Raw genomic sequence first — 15779 nt, forward strand, 5'->3', positions numbered from 1 at the left:
AATACTTCCCAAGTTAAGCAACTGAGACAATTTACATATCTTGGCAATGGACGGGTATTGCCTACTTGGGTAGGTGCCCAGGTGGTCTATTGCCCTTGACTCAGCATCATCGTTTGGCTTTAAATGGCTTTTAGCCAATGAAAATAGACGATCAACACAATGTATGCCCCACTATGTATAAAAAAAAGCATGCATTGACAGATGGAGAGGGACTCGTATACATACACTGTTCACCTTTGGCCCCCTTGGGTATGGTTGAGCATTATCCAAGGTTGGCTTCCATTCTCTTATAATTCTCCTATATGCTTTGCCTTCAACCCAACCTCCCTTGCGTGCAATATCTGGGGTGATTGTTGTTTTATTTGGCTCTACGGGCTTTTATATCTTTCATCAGGAAGTGATGCAAACGATCCATGGGTGTCTCCATATTTTTTTCTCCGAGGACTGCGCCGTCGCTCTTATTTCTTGGTATTATCTGGTTATGCGCTATTGATGGTGTACTTGGAGAGGAAACCTCTTTTTACAAATCAGTAAGTAAAATTAGTCTGATGTCTCTATGTGTGCTTTTTGACTGAAATTATCATCCGTGCAACAGAGACCCGACATATACCCTCCCGTCTTCAATGTTGAAAAGTCCGATCTAGAAAAACTTAGCCCGGGCTACATCTTCATCACGCCATACGAACTTCAGAATCCTGGCCCGTACATTTACGACAATACAGGGGTAGGTTGCAGTGCTGATGATCCCCGACCATAGAAAAGCTAACCCGGCACGCGCTCAGCAGGAATTAGTATGGAGTGGCTGGGGTATTTCGGGGCCGGGCAACGGCCACGGCCTCCACGTGTGTAAGTATAACGGCACCGATCACCTATGTTTCTTCCAGGGCAACCAGCAAAAAGGATACTGCCGCGGACATGGTATCATTATGGATAAAAACTACCGAATTGTGCGATCAGTTCAGCCGGGTGGAGGAATGGCCTCGAGCGACATGCACGAATTCCGTCCCATCAATGATGGCAGAACCGCTCTCATGACCATCTACCAGCAACGGCAATTCGATATGACGCCGTGGAACATCAGAACTGGCCTAGGGTGGCTCATGGAGAGTGTTTTCCAAGAGGTTGATGTGGAGACCAACGAGGTCCTGTTCGAATGGCGGTCTCTCGATCATGTTGATCCATCATTGAGCTATACATGGCCGAGTCATACGGATACTTCTGGGACGGGGTTGAATGTACATCAGCCTTGGGATTACTTCCATATCAACTCTGTTGACAAAAACGCTGCCGGTGACTATCTGATTTCGTCGCGGCATACTTCTGCCATCTACAAAATCTCTGGTAAAGACGGCTCCGTAATTTGGCGGCTTCACGGCGCGCAGCCCTCTTTTCGGAACATTAATTTCAGCTTTTCGCATCAGCACGACGCCCGGTGGTTACATGAGAATGCTACGCATACAATTCTCTCACTTTACAACAATGGTTATAACGGCTTCAACAAAACCCATACCTATTCAGCGGGTATGATAATTATGATTGACCACGAGGAAAAAACAGCAATCCAGCTCCGCGATTATGTCCCAATTCAAAACGACTTAGTGAGCTCTAGCCAGGGAAATCTGCAGATGCTCCCCAATCAAAATGTCTTCATTGGATGGGGAAATAATCCATTCGTATCGGAGCACGACGAAGCGGGCAATCTACTGTTCTGGGGCTCTTTCGCCAAAGACACTGTGATGAACTACCGCGCAATGAAGTTCGAATGGGATGGTGTGCCAACAGACTCTCCTGCCCTATGGACATACTCCCGCACTTCAGAACCAGTCTCTTCCACTAGCTTCTATGTCAGTTGGAACGGCGCGACCCGCGTCAACACGTGGCGATTTTGGGGAGCGATGAACATCACTGGGCCTTGGACTGTGTTGGGCGAGGTTTCCAAAACAGGCTTTGAGACCGAATACACCAGCGACAGATTCTTCCTCTGGTCTAAGGTCGAAGCAGTGGATCGTGAGGGCATTGTGCTGGGAAAGTCTGAGGCCAAGTATACATTCGTGCCCTCGTCTGGGCTGCGCGAATTCTGTGCCGCTTCTACTTGCTTGGATGCACCGGGATATGGGTTCCCTGGCGAAGAGGCAGCCCTCCCTTCCATTCCACCAGCAGGTGTCAATACTGTACCGTGGATTGGCTCCAATATTTGGACAAATGCCTCGGCCTATTTACACCCTTCTGGTGCTCCAAAGCACCCAAACTCAAACGAGCAGAATAATAACCGTGAGTATATCTTGAACAAGCTTTTCATTTCACCAAGTCGAAGATGCAAAACTGACAACTTCACAGACCTCATTGCCTGGAGCGCTGTTTTAATCGTGGCGATCCCCCTCTTCGCTGGAGTCTTCCTCGCATACCGATACCATAACAAGCATTCGCTTAACCGACTACGAGATGGGGAGTCCTCCAGGACTATGAATGGCATGGCTGAGCGGAAACATCCTCCCGTGCAAGCCATTGATTTACCCTGGTGGTATTGGCGCCGGTGGATTTCTGAGGACGAAGCAGCCTCCTACCTCCCGCTAGGCGAGCGGAGTCCATACAGCCACAAGCGTGAGCGAGAAAGGAACGAATAGTCAATGTTTTTCTCCATTTTTTTCGGTTTGTCTTTGCATTGATACCGCTCTGTACATATAATACTACTACATACTATAAACCATATATTCGAAATATAAGCATTATCTCTCATATCTGCTACACAAATATGAATATGGTCTTGAGTTGCAATTATGTATGCTACAGACTTAGGAATGGGACAAACAGTCCACAGTCCACAATATAGGAAGAACCATGCTGTGCAATGTAAAGAACACCCTGCGGGTATTTCCATATAACATAACACATATGTACGTATACTTGAAAAATACATAATGCTGATGCCTACACACTATATCTAACTATGTAGGGTATACGTACAGAGTGTGGCGGAGTTGTTGATACCAGGCATTTATCCTTTGCATGAACTACCTCGTAGGAGAATATGGTATATTGTTAGTTTTGCTAGTATAGATGTGGCAAGCGGTACAATGTGCTATACAGGACCACAGTGGGACCTATGGAGTATTGGGCACTTGTACATCTACTCCGTACATACGAGGCGGTATACGAAAGTACAAAAATGTCGCCCCATAGTACTTCAAGAGGCCCCACTGTACTAAGTTATACATGTCTATCACTATGTACGACATATGTCGATCAAAATACTTACATATGTACGTACATAGTATAAGGAGATCTGAAGTATAGATTTTGAATTGTATGTGATATATCGAGGTGATTCTTCTGTTCTACTATTTAGTGACGTGGAATGTGGCTGAACCGCTTTACTCTCGGCGCTAGGTTGCCGCCAGTGTTGGCTTGGCGGATATTGATTTAAGATTTCGTTTAAAATATGCACTTCGGAAATATTTTCGTACAAAGTACAAAGTACTAGCAGTACTATTCAAAGGTCCAATGCATTCAAGCTTAAACGTGAATTCCATGGATAACTTTGAAGGGACTTGAAACAGTTATGAAACTGAGATCAACACATAACGTGCTACGTAAGCACCACATTCTAAAAAAAAAGTGTCCAAGGGGGTATTTATCCGATCAAATTGGGACTGTAAAGGACCGTAAGTAAATCTAAAATAACTTCTCCACTACGGTTCGTACTTTATATGCCAAGACTTCCGTCAAAACGCCTGATTCAAGGGAGGAGGGCTCGGCAGGGAGGTGTGGAGTAGTCGTCGCAAGCTGTCGTTCTCAATGGTATCAGAGAGTGGTATTGTATCTATGGGATGTTTACTTTTGTAAGTACGTTGTGTAAACTACATCGGCCCGGTAGAATCAAAAATTAATTCCGAGAAACTGTATCTTAGCAAGGGATTATTACATTCCAAATGTCCCTTAATTCCACGCGGTCGCGAATACCTTTTTAATCACGCTATACTCAACATAAAAAGGTGGAATAAATTTCTCCACCATGCGATCCCATGAGGCTCTCCAGTGTGGAGTATGCATGGCACGGTAGAACTCCCAATACTCCGGCCAAAATCCAGCTAGACCCCAGTCCAGTAGAACAACACTGCCATCGGCCCGAACAAGGATATTCCCCGGATGTAAATCCCCATGTGTAAACACGATCTTGTGGTTTTTGAGACCTCGGACCGTCTGGTATAGTATGTAATCGGTGTTGAAAAAGTTAGACTCCATGTCATGTTCACCTTCGAGCACTTTCGGGGGCATTCGATCTCGCAAAGCTTGGATGATTCCTTCGTCAAAGCTTTCCTCGGATGGGTATGGGCCGTAGCTATACTTCGTGTAGTCACCGTAGCCGGCCTCGAAGATGCCATCTCGACAGGGCGATTCGTCAAGTCCGCCGATGAAATCCCCTGGAATCTCCCGCATCTGGTTCACGTAGTCCCGTAACTGCTCCAGTACGCGATCTTGCTCGGCACTCGAAACACGGTCCCAGTATCGTTTGAGTGGCTCGCCTGCTTCATATGACATTACAATGTATCCAACATCGTCGAGAATATATGCACTCAGAAGCCTTGGTGTTGCTATGGTCGTACGGGTAGATGCCAAATGTAGCGCTTCGGCTTCGGCTAAATAAACATCAGGGCCGAATTTCACAACCATGTCTGAATCTGCGAAAACAACACGCGGGCCCATTTTACCGGGACAAAGGTCATCTGCTGTCTGCAAATCGCCAGGGTCAAGTATGATAGATGGAGGTCCAATGGTTTCTGAGTAAAATAAGCGAAGTTTCTGCGCCTCTGTTTCCAAGCCTTCGCGACTGGTGCAGCTGATATTCACAGCGGAAGCTGCAGTTTCATTTTCCACCTTGGTCTTCTCCACGTCAGTATTTGCTGCTGTACTGATCTCTGGCGTCTCGAGACTGCTGTTCCCTAAATTCCTCGCACGGCAGTCGCTATGGAGAACATCGGATTCCCCAAATGATTTTCCAGTACCGCCATATTGAGGTGGGATTTGTGATCCAAGATATAGACTAAGGTCCTCTGGTTTATTCAGCAATATTGTCTCTCTCAAGAGACCTTCGTCCATATCAAGGTATGCGAGGTATTCATCCCGAGCATTGATGATGTATGCCCTTTCCAGTATATTGGGATAGTGGTACCGAATGAATGTCACCAATTCTTCGAGGGCATTGCGTAGCTTTTTCTGGAAGGACTGTTGTCCTTCCTTTGTATTTTGAGGGGCATGTATCTTGAATTCGATCACACAGGAAGCTGAATAGCCATGTAGATCAGAACTAGCGGTTGCATGCAGCAGAAGCATGGAAAGCTTTTCCATTACAGCAAGACCTAACTTCACCAACCCTTTGGATGTCGTCAGGATTTGATGTATTGGCGAGTATCCCTTAATCTTCATCTCATCAATGCTAACCCATAGCACATACTGACCCTCATTTAAAGTAATATGGCACACGTCCAAGTCACAAAGCAGAGGCTCGAATTCAGTGAAGAGAGCCCTCGGGTCATAGAAGCGTCGCCATTCCAAAGTTTTCTCAAGTGAGACACTTGCCCTGGAGAGTTGAAGTGCGGGGATTGCAGAATGTCTTCTGAGGAACTATAAATAATTTAGTGACGAATGTCGGTGTGTGCTGTAGTCCAAGTACCTTTCCCAAAATCAGCTCCAGTACCTGCCACTCTGCGTGCAACAAATCAACACCCCAAATCTCAGAATTTCGGGAATTTTTCAAAACAGAAGGAAGAGCATCCCGAAAGCAACTAGCCAGAGAATTTGGTTTATCCAAGGAAACAGACATTGTCAAAAAGTCATTCTCAAAAGGGAACCGAAACGCTGTCAGTCAAACTAGTATCTGAAATTTTAATTGTAGGTCTATCAAAGGCTCGCATACCGTGTAAAAAATTAAATAATGACTATTTTCTTACTTGCGGTAGGAGAAAGTGAGGCAACGTTCCATATCGAGATTGCCGGTTGGCCTTATCTCGATGTGTTGAGCCGTCCAGGCCCCAAGCGCCGGGCCCCGGGGGCCCAATGGGCTTAGTCACTTAAATTTGATGCCCCATGGCTGATCCACTTGACATCCAGCTAGTACTCCAATACGCGCCGAGGCACTCCATGAGGCTCTTATTACCTTTCTGTAAACTTCATACCTAATGTAAAGAGCAAGAGAAGGGTCAGCTACTAAATGTAAGATGACCCGACTCAGACATAATATCTGTGACGGGTCAATACCCGAAATATAATCCAGAGATCAACCTAGGCCGCTATATCTAAGTCACCATAGGAGCATTTAACCGCCAGGACAAAAGATCATAAGAACAAACAGAACGTGTGCTTGTCATTGTAACAGTATATATATTAGGTAGGTCCTAATATCCATTACGGATCACAGGAATAGATTCTGTGTATCACATGAAACTCCATGTACAAAGTACATAACTACCCGGGAGTGGTGCGGGGAAAGCACTGGGAATTGTAACTTAACCGCCGACATCTAGCTCCCTTTCCTCCACCAGCGCTAACCATGGAATCTCCCACTTATGGCCTTGCAATAAGCATCTACAGCCGCGGCGATGCCAAACTCGGCGATGGCCCCTCACACATGGGAATCGCCATTTACAAGTATGGCGCCTCAACCTGTGAAATACACCATATACGCAACCCCACAGACGAAGACTTCATTTATGATCCGCGGACACAGCCGCTCGAAGACCCGGTTCTCAAGGGTCGCTGTGAGCTTGCTTCACTCAATTATGAGCAGATGCAACAAGTTGCTAGCTTGATCTCTGCGTTTGGGAAGGATGAATCTAACCACCCCGAGTTTGGGGTTGGAAATTGCCAAGATTGGGTTGCTGGTGCTGTTGGAATGCTTGAGCACGCTAGTTATGTTTCGCCCGGAGAAGGGGCATTCTGGAAGAGTATGATTAACAGAAGCTCGGAGGAGATGAAAAATGAGTGTCTTCAAGGGCAGAGGAAATGGATAGATGGTCCGGAGTCGACGTATGAAGGAGAGCCCGATGCAAGGTTTGTGGACAGAGAACGGGACACAGTGAAGCCTGTTGGGAAGTTAGCTCAGAATGAGGTATTCCGGGCGCGAATACAGTCACTTTTGGGTCCCAAGGGGAGTGGAAGGAGTGATGATAAGACGCCTGTAGAACGGCCGTTTTATGTGTCAAGTCCTTTCTTTAGCAAGATGAATGAGAGGAACAACTGAATGCACTGTCTAAGCATTAAATTATCGCCACAAACAGTATACCTAAAGTACATGATGCATAGAAGTTAAACCTATAATAGGATGGAGTCCACGCATTAGAAGCAAGTCTATATTTGGACGGAGCGAGACTACGAGACTACAGCATATACCCAGGTGACTATAGGTCCATGGCTACTACTAGTATGTATTTAATATGTATACTTAGTACCGAAGAACTTGAAATTTATAAACATAAATTACAATACCTTTGTATTTCCAATATGGTAATCTCGGTAATATAACCTGGTGGGCCCCGACAATAAAGTATGGAGAAAAGGACGTCATCTCCCCTGGGCCGAGATGGCACATATACAGGAGAATAATATTGAAAAAAAGTAATAAAAAAAAGAAAAATAAAAGATTACTATTTCTCTTTTATCTCTCACATAGAGCCAATAATAAAGCCACAAAGCCACCCAAACCACAAAACAAACCCAAGGTGCCTACACAGTACTGCTTTTGAACCTTACGGCGCCTCCGCTTACGCTAGTACATTCCTCAATGCCTGCCAGGTCTGGAAATAATAAAACGAATAATGCCCGCCATGCACGTACAACATCCTGGTCGAGTGGCTTCCATTTCATCCAGAACGCCGGTGAATCCTCTGAAAACGCCCAAGGCCGCCGACGACGCGAGTCCAATACCTCCCTCGCCAGTGTTGAAGAACGCTCCTCCTCACACGACTCGCTCGACTCGCCCGCCATCGATGAGAACATGTTAAGCAATAGCTCGATGAAACTGCATAGTGACCGCAAAACCCAGCATGTGCGCGACCGCTCTATTAGCCAGGGCCAGCCACGGGTACTGACCCTGCAAGGGCATGAGCTCCCGACTGTGCAGACGCCAGTGCGCCCTGCGCTCGTAACGTGGATGTCGCTGCCGCGGAAGGGTCAATTGGCGCTGCTAGGGCTCTGCCGTGTGTTCGATTTCCTACAGGTCGCTTCGCTACAGGCTTACATGTTTTATCAGCTCAAGTCCTTCGACCCAAACCTCTCCGACTCCGATGTTGCGACACAGGCGGGAATTCTCCAGGGTGCTTTTACCGCTGCTCAGTTTGCGACGGCGATCCCCTGGGGCCGTGTTGCTGATGCTGAGTGGGGTGGTCGGAAGTTCGTTCTACTTGTTGGTCTACTTGGCACTGCGGTGTCTTGTTTGGGTGTCGCATATTCGACGTCGTTCGCGCAGGCCGTGTTCTGGCGTTCGTTTGGTGGCGGCATTAATGGTACTGTTGGCATTATTCGAACTATGATTGCGGAAAATGTTAAGGAGAAGAAATATCACTCGCGGGCTTTCTTAATTTTGCCTATTGGTTTTAACATAGCTTCGTTGTTTGGGCCTGGTGAGTATCTCATCTCATTCTGCCAATGCTGTTCGCGGCTATGCGACAATCCGCTAACCAGTTTCGCAGTGATGGGTGGCATGTTGGCTGATCCCGTTAAGAGCTATCCCCGTCTCTTCGGTCTCAATTCTTCCTTCGGAGGTGCTAATGGAGTGCAATGGCTCGAGAAGTACCCTTATGCACTACCAATGTTCGCGAACTTCTGTTTCCTCTCTGCAACTGCAGCTTTGGTTGCGTATGGATTAGAAGAGACCTTGGCATCCTGCAAGGGCAAGCCTGGCCTGGGTGCATTTGCTAAGAAATTGTTTGCGCGCGGCGTGAAGAAGTTGTTCCCCTCTTCATTGTCCTCGTATACAAGGCTTCCGCTCGGTGACTACGAGGAGGATGGGCCTGTGACGGGTCAACCAATGGACCGCTCAGAAAGCTACGAGCTTGAAGAAAAGGCGCATAAGCCTGCCCACCTTCGACCTGTATTACCTTTCCGAAGAATCTGGACCAAGAACGTTTTGTGCACACTCGGCGCACAGGCTTTCTTCGACTTCCAAATGGGTGCTTTCAACAACCTCTGGCTACTCTTTCTGTCTACTCCCCGCTATGACTCCAATGACCCCGCGAGCCCGGCTCAAAGCTTGCCATTCGCCTTCACCGGTGGACTGGGTATGCTGCCGCAGAGCGTTGGTTTCGCGACTGCCATCTTGGGTGTGATTGGTATGTTCCTTCAGTTCACCGTCTACCCTACCATAAACGGCCGACTGGGAACAGCCAGGAGCTACCAGTATTTCCTCTCCCTCTTCCCGATCGCATACTTCATTGCCCCCTATATATCGCTTGCTCCATCTACAATTCCCCCTCCTGGCCAAGCCAACGGTCCCTGGGTCTGGTTTTGGATTATTATCGTCCTCTTCTTCCAGGTCACTGCCCGAACCTTCACTCTTCCCACCTCCATAATCCTGCTGAATAACTGCTCGCCGCACCCATCGGTTCTCGGCACAATCCACGGAATTGGTCAGTCCGTGTCATCAGCATTCCGTACCATTGGTCCTATATTTTCAGGTGCATGGTACGGATATGGCCTGGATATTGGTATGGTCGGCTTCGCCTGGTGGTTGATTGCATTGGTGTCCGTGTTTGGCTGTCTTGCAGCTGTCTTCGTATATGAAGGTTCTGGACATGAGATTCTTCTTCCTGGCGAGGAAGAAGAGATCTAATATGATACGATATGAGCGTGTCTTTTTTTCCTTTCAAGGATTGAATTATACATTGCTTTAACATTTTGCATATAAGGTGTCGGTTGGTTGGGTGTGTTTTGTTCTATTACACTTTGGTTTTGCTGTCCTGCTGGTGCAGGTCACGCCAATACCTGCGACTCAATATATTTCCCATTTGCATTCATTGCTGCACCGGTGGGCAGCGGTGATTTTGCATATTGAACATTTTGATATTATGCCTGCATCTGTTTTTTCCCATTTCTGTTTGATACCATTTGATTGCTTTGCATCTTTATGTTGTAACACTTTCGTTTTGTCTTATGTTAGAATAGAAAAATTCCAGACACTGCTCTGGTCAGTTGATCCTCGGATCAACCTGAATGAAGCCCAATATACTAAACTTTCTTGTTAAACTTGATCATCCAAACATCAGTGTATAGCAAGTACATCCGTCCTCATTTATAAAAACTTATCATGCATTTTAATCTTGAAATCATATCTTTTCACAGAAGGTCGATCCTCACAAGCTAGCCCCATATCCCTTGACATAGCTCGCGTCAAAAGTCTCCTTATTGACTGCATATTCACGAATGTAGTCCCTCTCAAGATCGTGCGTCCTCCGGCCAAGAAGAACAAGACTGTGCAATGGCGCGCCCATATCAACAGTAGACAACTCCTTAAGTGTACCAGAAACAAGCTGTTGACTAGCAGCGCCACAACGCGCAACACCAACAGCCAAACTGTCTGGCCCGTAGATACCCTCCTGTCGCTCCTCCTCAGTCTCCAGCATCTGTGCCGCACACTGCGCAACAGTCATGTAGCGAGGCGGCTCGAAAATGCGGCGTCCGCGTGCCATGTTCTCCAGCGACTGCTCCTTGACCTTAATATCGAGTAGGACTAGTGTGTGTAGGCCGATTTGTATGTTCTCGCGCACACGATCGTAGTATGAGGAGGGCTTCCAGGTCTCAGTGAAGAAGACCATGCTGACTGTTTGTCCGAAGTTGTACAGCTGGAGTCCTGTACAACCGATTCCGGACATGATGGAGGCGTTCGGCACGACTTTGGTTTCAATGCCAAGTTCGCGCGCACGGAGGACGAGATCGGTATGGGTTGTTGCGCTGTTAGTGTTATGGTGTTAGCTATAGATCTCGAAAGAAAAGTGGACTAAAACTGTACCCGAACGGATCTCCCACTACTAAAAACACAATATCAACATCTTGGCCGCCGGCTAGGATGTCATCGCTGCCGGTTTCGACTAATTCACGGTCTGCCTCGATGACGGGGCGGCCATAGAACGCTTCCTACTGGTATTATTTTTCATCAGCTCATCTGCGCAAAAGATATGGAATGGCTCATTGGGATATAGGATTGGAAGTCAAAACCTGGAACTTAACTCACCAGTTTTTCCTTATCGACAAGAAGAATACTTGTGTATGCCTCTAGATAGACTCTCTCGGCCCGTTTCACAACTTCCAGACCACGGACGGTGATATCCGTCTCATCAGCGAGACCGAGTCCAACTAAATGAAGCATCTTGGTTGTAAAGTCCCAGGTTATGTAATTGAGAAAAACGCAATGGATCTCACCATATAACAAACAGGTAGAAAAAAAGAATAACCGTGCCCCGCGATACAGGCAGAATACTCCGCCACCGCCGGATCAAACAATATCCGGTTATCGCTCATCTCCCCCAGATCGGCCTGTGCACGTCCAGAGCTTCGTCCTCCTGTGATCATCATCTCTCACTTTGTCTTGAATCAATCCAATATTCCAAGTTCATCTTCTTATATAAGCCTTCATATCAATAGACAAAGACATCCTCCCCTGGTAGGGTTACCGCCATCCATCATGAGCACTGATCGGAATCCGAAGTATCGACAGGAGATACAGCAGGTGAGTTCCTTCACGATCCTTGGTTCATTTCGCTTGCGGTTTTCAGTCTCTCGATATTTCTGGCTCTCGAGTATTTGAATTTTGTGCTGTCGTCAGGTCTCCAAAGAGTTTTGAACATATTGTCACCGTCACCTGGCTTTGCGACACAATATACTTGCGAGGCGCAAACACGTTCTCTTAGGGGACAGTGCCACAGCGTCCTCGATTCCCCAAGTTCCACAGGAAGAAGCCATACTCTGAATTTCGAAGCTGCCTTTCAGGTCAGCAAATACGATGGGATGTTCATGGATGAACTGGCTGGGCTTGTGACGTACACTTGCCTTTCGGATGAACTCATTGGCTGGAAAAACGCCGTGTCATTCTTGACCTCTTCAATTCTTTATAAACAAGATCGACATTGGCTATAAAAATCTGTGGCCCTGTCATATCATGGCCCAGCTGGGCCTTTCGGTGTTGCATTGTTGGGTTGTTGGGATGCATGCATCTTGTGTCGAGCAAAAAAGACTGCAATCCTCGAACTGCTCGCATCCTCTATGCAACTGATTCTGCCAAGATCGAAGCTTTGACGCTGGATTAATGAGTGATACCGGTTTGAAGACTGAGGATGATGTCAGTGTTTCTAGAGTCGAGAGCAATTGGCAACACGGTCGTGCCTTCTCTACGATATGTGTGGGGCCACGAGTGAGCTTATCGATATCGAGGCTGTGAGGGCTGCCATTCAGCCCATTGAGCTGGCGAGGTCCTTCGATACCTCTATTCTTCACTTTCACCTTTCCTCTTCGCCTGTCACTCAGCTCTTCTACCCGAGATCGGAACTCTTCAACTCTACGCCTTCGTCTTTTCGGCAGATCATTTACTGCCTTGCTTCTTTGTTCAACTGAACTCGTCTTCTGAATACCCCTGTCAACCCCGTCTACAAACCAATCTCGCGCGTCCTTCGACATTTCATCTACGGCATTAAGCACTTCATTTGTTTTTCATCATTTGCCCATCATGTCTTTTTTCCAGCTCTTACTTCAAACCCACTGTTAAGCACTGGACACAGTATCGGGAAGAACTCGACCGTAATGGGGTGGAACAGATGGAAATTGATTCGCATGTGCCCTTGAGTGATTCTCAAAGGAACTTGAACGATCCTGATATGATCATCAGTAATGCTGATGAGCCCTTGACTGATCCTAATGTGACCATGGGTGATTGTACCGTGAACACCTCTATCAATGCGCCTTGTGCAGCTCCAGACTCAGGCTTGGGTTTCTCTGATGATGTTCCCATGCATCCTGTTGAAGAAGTCTCTGGTGCAAATCAGAAGCACCTGGCCGGCGATGCTGAGTCAGACTTTTTCTCTATGGGAGAGTACTTTTGCGGGCAGTACACCAAGCATCATGGCACTGCCAAGGAGCGACTCGTTCGCGTTCGCCTTTGCTTGCTGTGCACTCGTATCTTCAACTCGTTCAGTTTTCAGAAAGATAGTGCGACGACCAACTCCGGAACAATTATCGAGAGCCAGGAAGATTATGAGATGGGAGAGGCAAACATAGTTGGAGGATCCATTACTGACGACAATATTAAGATGATGTTTGTTTCTGGAGAGACAGCAGAGCCGTCTCCTGAGACCACTACTTTGATTGAAGAAATCACCCGCCAACAAGTGATCGAAATTGTGCGTGCTAGTCATTCTGCCTTGAGGAACTCTTGTCACTGACGAGCAAATAGCTTAGCCGCAGCACCGCATTGGCAACTCGCCGCGGAGTCCGCTCGATCTCTACCGACGACCTGATTTTCCTGATTCGTCACGACAAGGCCAAGGTTTCCCGCCTGCGAACCTTTTTATCCTGGAAGGACGTCCGCAAGAATGTGAAGGACTCCGACGACAAGGGTGGTGGTGATGCCGCCGACTTCGCTGCCGCCGACGATGCGGCTGGTGTCGTTGCAGGCCCCCAAGACGTGGCCCCCAAACCCAAGAACAAACGCGCCAAGGTCGGACTTGCGTGGGATGTCAACAGTTTCTACTCAGTTCAGGTCCCCGAGCGTGAAGATGAAGAAGATGAAGAGGAGGAGGAGCAGAACTACGCGACTCTCCAGCGTCTTGCTGCTGCCGACGAACGCACTCGCCACATGACGAGAGAGGAGTATGTATTTTGGTCTGAATGTCGCCAGGCTTCCTTCACCTACCGCAAGAGCAAGCGTTTCCGTGAGTGGGCAGGCTTCGGCATCGTCACCGAATCCAAGCCAAACGACGATATCGTGGACATCCTAGGATTCCTCACATTCGAGATTGTCCAGACTTTGACTGAGCAAGCTCTCAAAGTCAAGGAGCGCGAAGACAATGAGAAGCACCGTCGCGGTGGCGCCGAAGCCGGCGAGAACCTCAAGAAGCGGAAGCGCGAGACGGGCCTGTTCGACCCGCCCGAGGAGGGCCGCACTCCTATTGAGCCTCGGCACGTTCGCGAGGCCTACCGCAAGCTACAGGCTACTCCCCAGAAAGCGGTTGCCATGCTGTTGCACGAGGGTCGTGTTCCCCCCCGCCACCCTCTTGCTTTGGTGAGTCTACATAAAATACCACTTTATCTTCTTATGCTAACAAAGTCACTAGGTTTAAATGTTCGCTCACTTGGGCCTCCCTCCCAGAGGCCCCTTCATGAATTACGCGCGTGGGACCGGGAGTTTGCGAACGATACCCAGTTTTACCTTGTTTGATTTGCGGTGCATTCGGTGGTGGTGACAATTCACTAGTTTAATTGAATGTTTGATTAGTTCAATGTTGTATCTTTGCTTGTAAATTCACTGTGGGTAGTAATAATCTCAACTAGAATCTCATCAAAGCTCTCGCTCAGTATAACTGTCCCACTTAAAACAAGAGCTCGAAAATACTTACATCATGAACACAGTAAAGTGATTCTGGGCAGAAGACGAGCCAGGAGTGAACTGAGAGTGACATTGAGAATGAGCAGCAGATGAGATAGATAAACAGGAGCTGGATTATTTAGATTTATCATACTACGTATCTTGGTCTGAAGCGATGAGAGAAGAATGGTATAAGAATAATGAGGGTCCCGTGGCTATTATTTACATGTCTTTGCCAGTTGAGTAACTATGTATAACTGAAGGCCTAATGGATTCCTCTTCTCTCGGTATTGATAATAGTAATACGGCTCAGGAAACAATCCATAATTCTCCTGGTCAGCATGTGGACGTGTTATAGGTCTAAGCAAGGCAAAAAGAAAGTGAATCAAGTATGGAGTTCTGCCATTGCTATGTAGGTCTAGATTAAATTATATAAATGATAGATATAGATGGTTTTGCCTAGAGTGAACTTGCTTGTCTGTTTTCTCTTATTTGTACACGTACCTGTTAATAAATGGGGTTTCCCCCAGACCAAACTTCACCGTAGTTCAAGCAGCACGACGTTCACGGAAAATACGCGGAAAACGAACGCTCTGTAGGAAACCGAAGACCTGCAAAAAGATGCCTGCCCATCTTGTGACTAACTGTAGGGGTGCAGCGTTGGGCTCGACACGGGAAGGAGTAGGAATATACACACCTGGGGCAGGGAAACGGCTATATAGGTCAGCATTCCTATATAAGGCGCAGTAATCAAGGAATATACCGGTCAAACAAGCGTTCAAAAACGAACCAGAGGAAGAGGATACCCTTCACTGCGATGACCAAGATGGAGACCAGCCATATCAGGTTAAGCCCCACAGTGTTCATAACCCCGTCACCCTTTTCTTCGGCCAAACGTACTAGTTCAGCAATTGCCAATTCCTTTCGTTTGTCGCGGCGGACTGGGAGCGCAGGTAAATCAGTATATTAGTGGAGGGCCAAAAAGCTGAAAAAGGATATCACACTTACCAGATAGGAGAAGAAAACGCTTGGTGCAGGTGCCGAACAAGAACAAAAAGACCCTTCGTCTATACGAAGGATTAACGAAACGGCAATGTGCAATTCCGATCCAGATGCGCACAATGAGGATCGGCATTCGTCACTTCTTGTTCAAAACCAAGGCCTCAGAGACAGACCAATGCAGCTGCGATGCAGGTTCACAGACACCGAGATATAT

The 15779-nt window shown here is 47.3% G+C and overlaps 7 protein-coding genes across 7 annotated transcripts; 4 read left to right on the forward strand and 3 right to left on the reverse strand.

Annotated features, from left to right (window-relative positions):
* Nucleotides 1–413: 413 nt before the first annotated feature.
* N7479_008375 (arylsulfotransferase family protein) lies at nt 414–2624 on the forward strand (the record flags this gene model as incomplete). The annotated part of the gene is made up of 4 exons (XM_057256069.1): nt 414–530; nt 596–724; nt 783–2271; nt 2338–2624. The coding sequence occupies 4 exons, from the start codon at nt 414–416 to the stop codon at nt 2622–2624; spliced, it is 2022 nt and encodes a 673-aa protein (XP_057109931.1).
* Nucleotides 2625–3936: 1312 nt separating this feature from the next.
* Nucleotides 3937–5821, reverse strand: N7479_008376 (aminoglycoside phosphotransferase family protein; the record flags this gene model as incomplete). Its single annotated transcript, XM_057256070.1, has 2 exons — nt 3937–5622; nt 5672–5821. 2 exons carry the CDS (start codon nt 5819–5821, stop codon nt 3937–3939), a joined length of 1836 nt encoding a protein of 611 aa, XP_057109932.1.
* Nucleotides 5822–6547: 726 nt separating this feature from the next.
* Nucleotides 6548–7237, forward strand: N7479_008377 (uncharacterized protein; the record flags this gene model as incomplete). Its single annotated transcript, XM_057256071.1, has 1 exon — nt 6548–7237. One exon carries the CDS (start codon nt 6548–6550, stop codon nt 7235–7237), a length of 690 nt encoding a protein of 229 aa, XP_057109933.1.
* A 540-nt stretch (nt 7238–7777) lies between these two features.
* Nucleotides 7778–9823, forward strand: N7479_008378 (putative MFS transporter; the record flags this gene model as incomplete). The annotated part of the gene is made up of 2 exons (XM_057256072.1): nt 7778–8615; nt 8685–9823. 2 exons carry the CDS (start codon nt 7778–7780, stop codon nt 9821–9823), a joined length of 1977 nt encoding a protein of 658 aa, XP_057109934.1.
* A 520-nt stretch (nt 9824–10343) lies between these two features.
* dph5 (diphthine synthase) lies at nt 10344–11356 on the reverse strand (the record flags this gene model as incomplete). The annotated part of the gene is made up of 3 exons (XM_057256073.1): nt 10344–10941; nt 11000–11124; nt 11222–11356. 3 exons carry the CDS (start codon nt 11354–11356, stop codon nt 10344–10346), a joined length of 858 nt encoding a protein of 285 aa, XP_057109935.1.
* Nucleotides 11357–12857: 1501 nt separating this feature from the next.
* On the forward strand, nt 12858–14318 carry N7479_008380 (transcriptional regulator SPT3; the record flags this gene model as incomplete). Its single annotated transcript, XM_057256074.1, has 3 exons — nt 12858–13379; nt 13433–14260; nt 14313–14318. 3 exons carry the CDS (start codon nt 12858–12860, stop codon nt 14316–14318), a joined length of 1356 nt encoding a protein of 451 aa, XP_057109936.1.
* Nucleotides 14319–15111: 793 nt separating this feature from the next.
* N7479_008381 (uncharacterized protein) lies at nt 15112–15404 on the reverse strand (the record flags this gene model as incomplete). The annotated part of the gene is made up of 2 exons (XM_057256075.1): nt 15112–15277; nt 15370–15404. The coding sequence occupies 2 exons, from the start codon at nt 15402–15404 to the stop codon at nt 15112–15114; spliced, it is 201 nt and encodes a 66-aa protein (XP_057109937.1).
* Nucleotides 15405–15779: the final 375 nt, after the last annotated feature.

This window comes from Penicillium vulpinum (assembly GCF_028829585.1).
Source record: "Penicillium vulpinum strain IBT 29486 chromosome Unknown utg000003l_segment0_segment0, whole genome shotgun sequence".
NCBI lineage: Eukaryota > Fungi > Ascomycota > Eurotiomycetes > Eurotiales > Aspergillaceae > Penicillium > Penicillium vulpinum.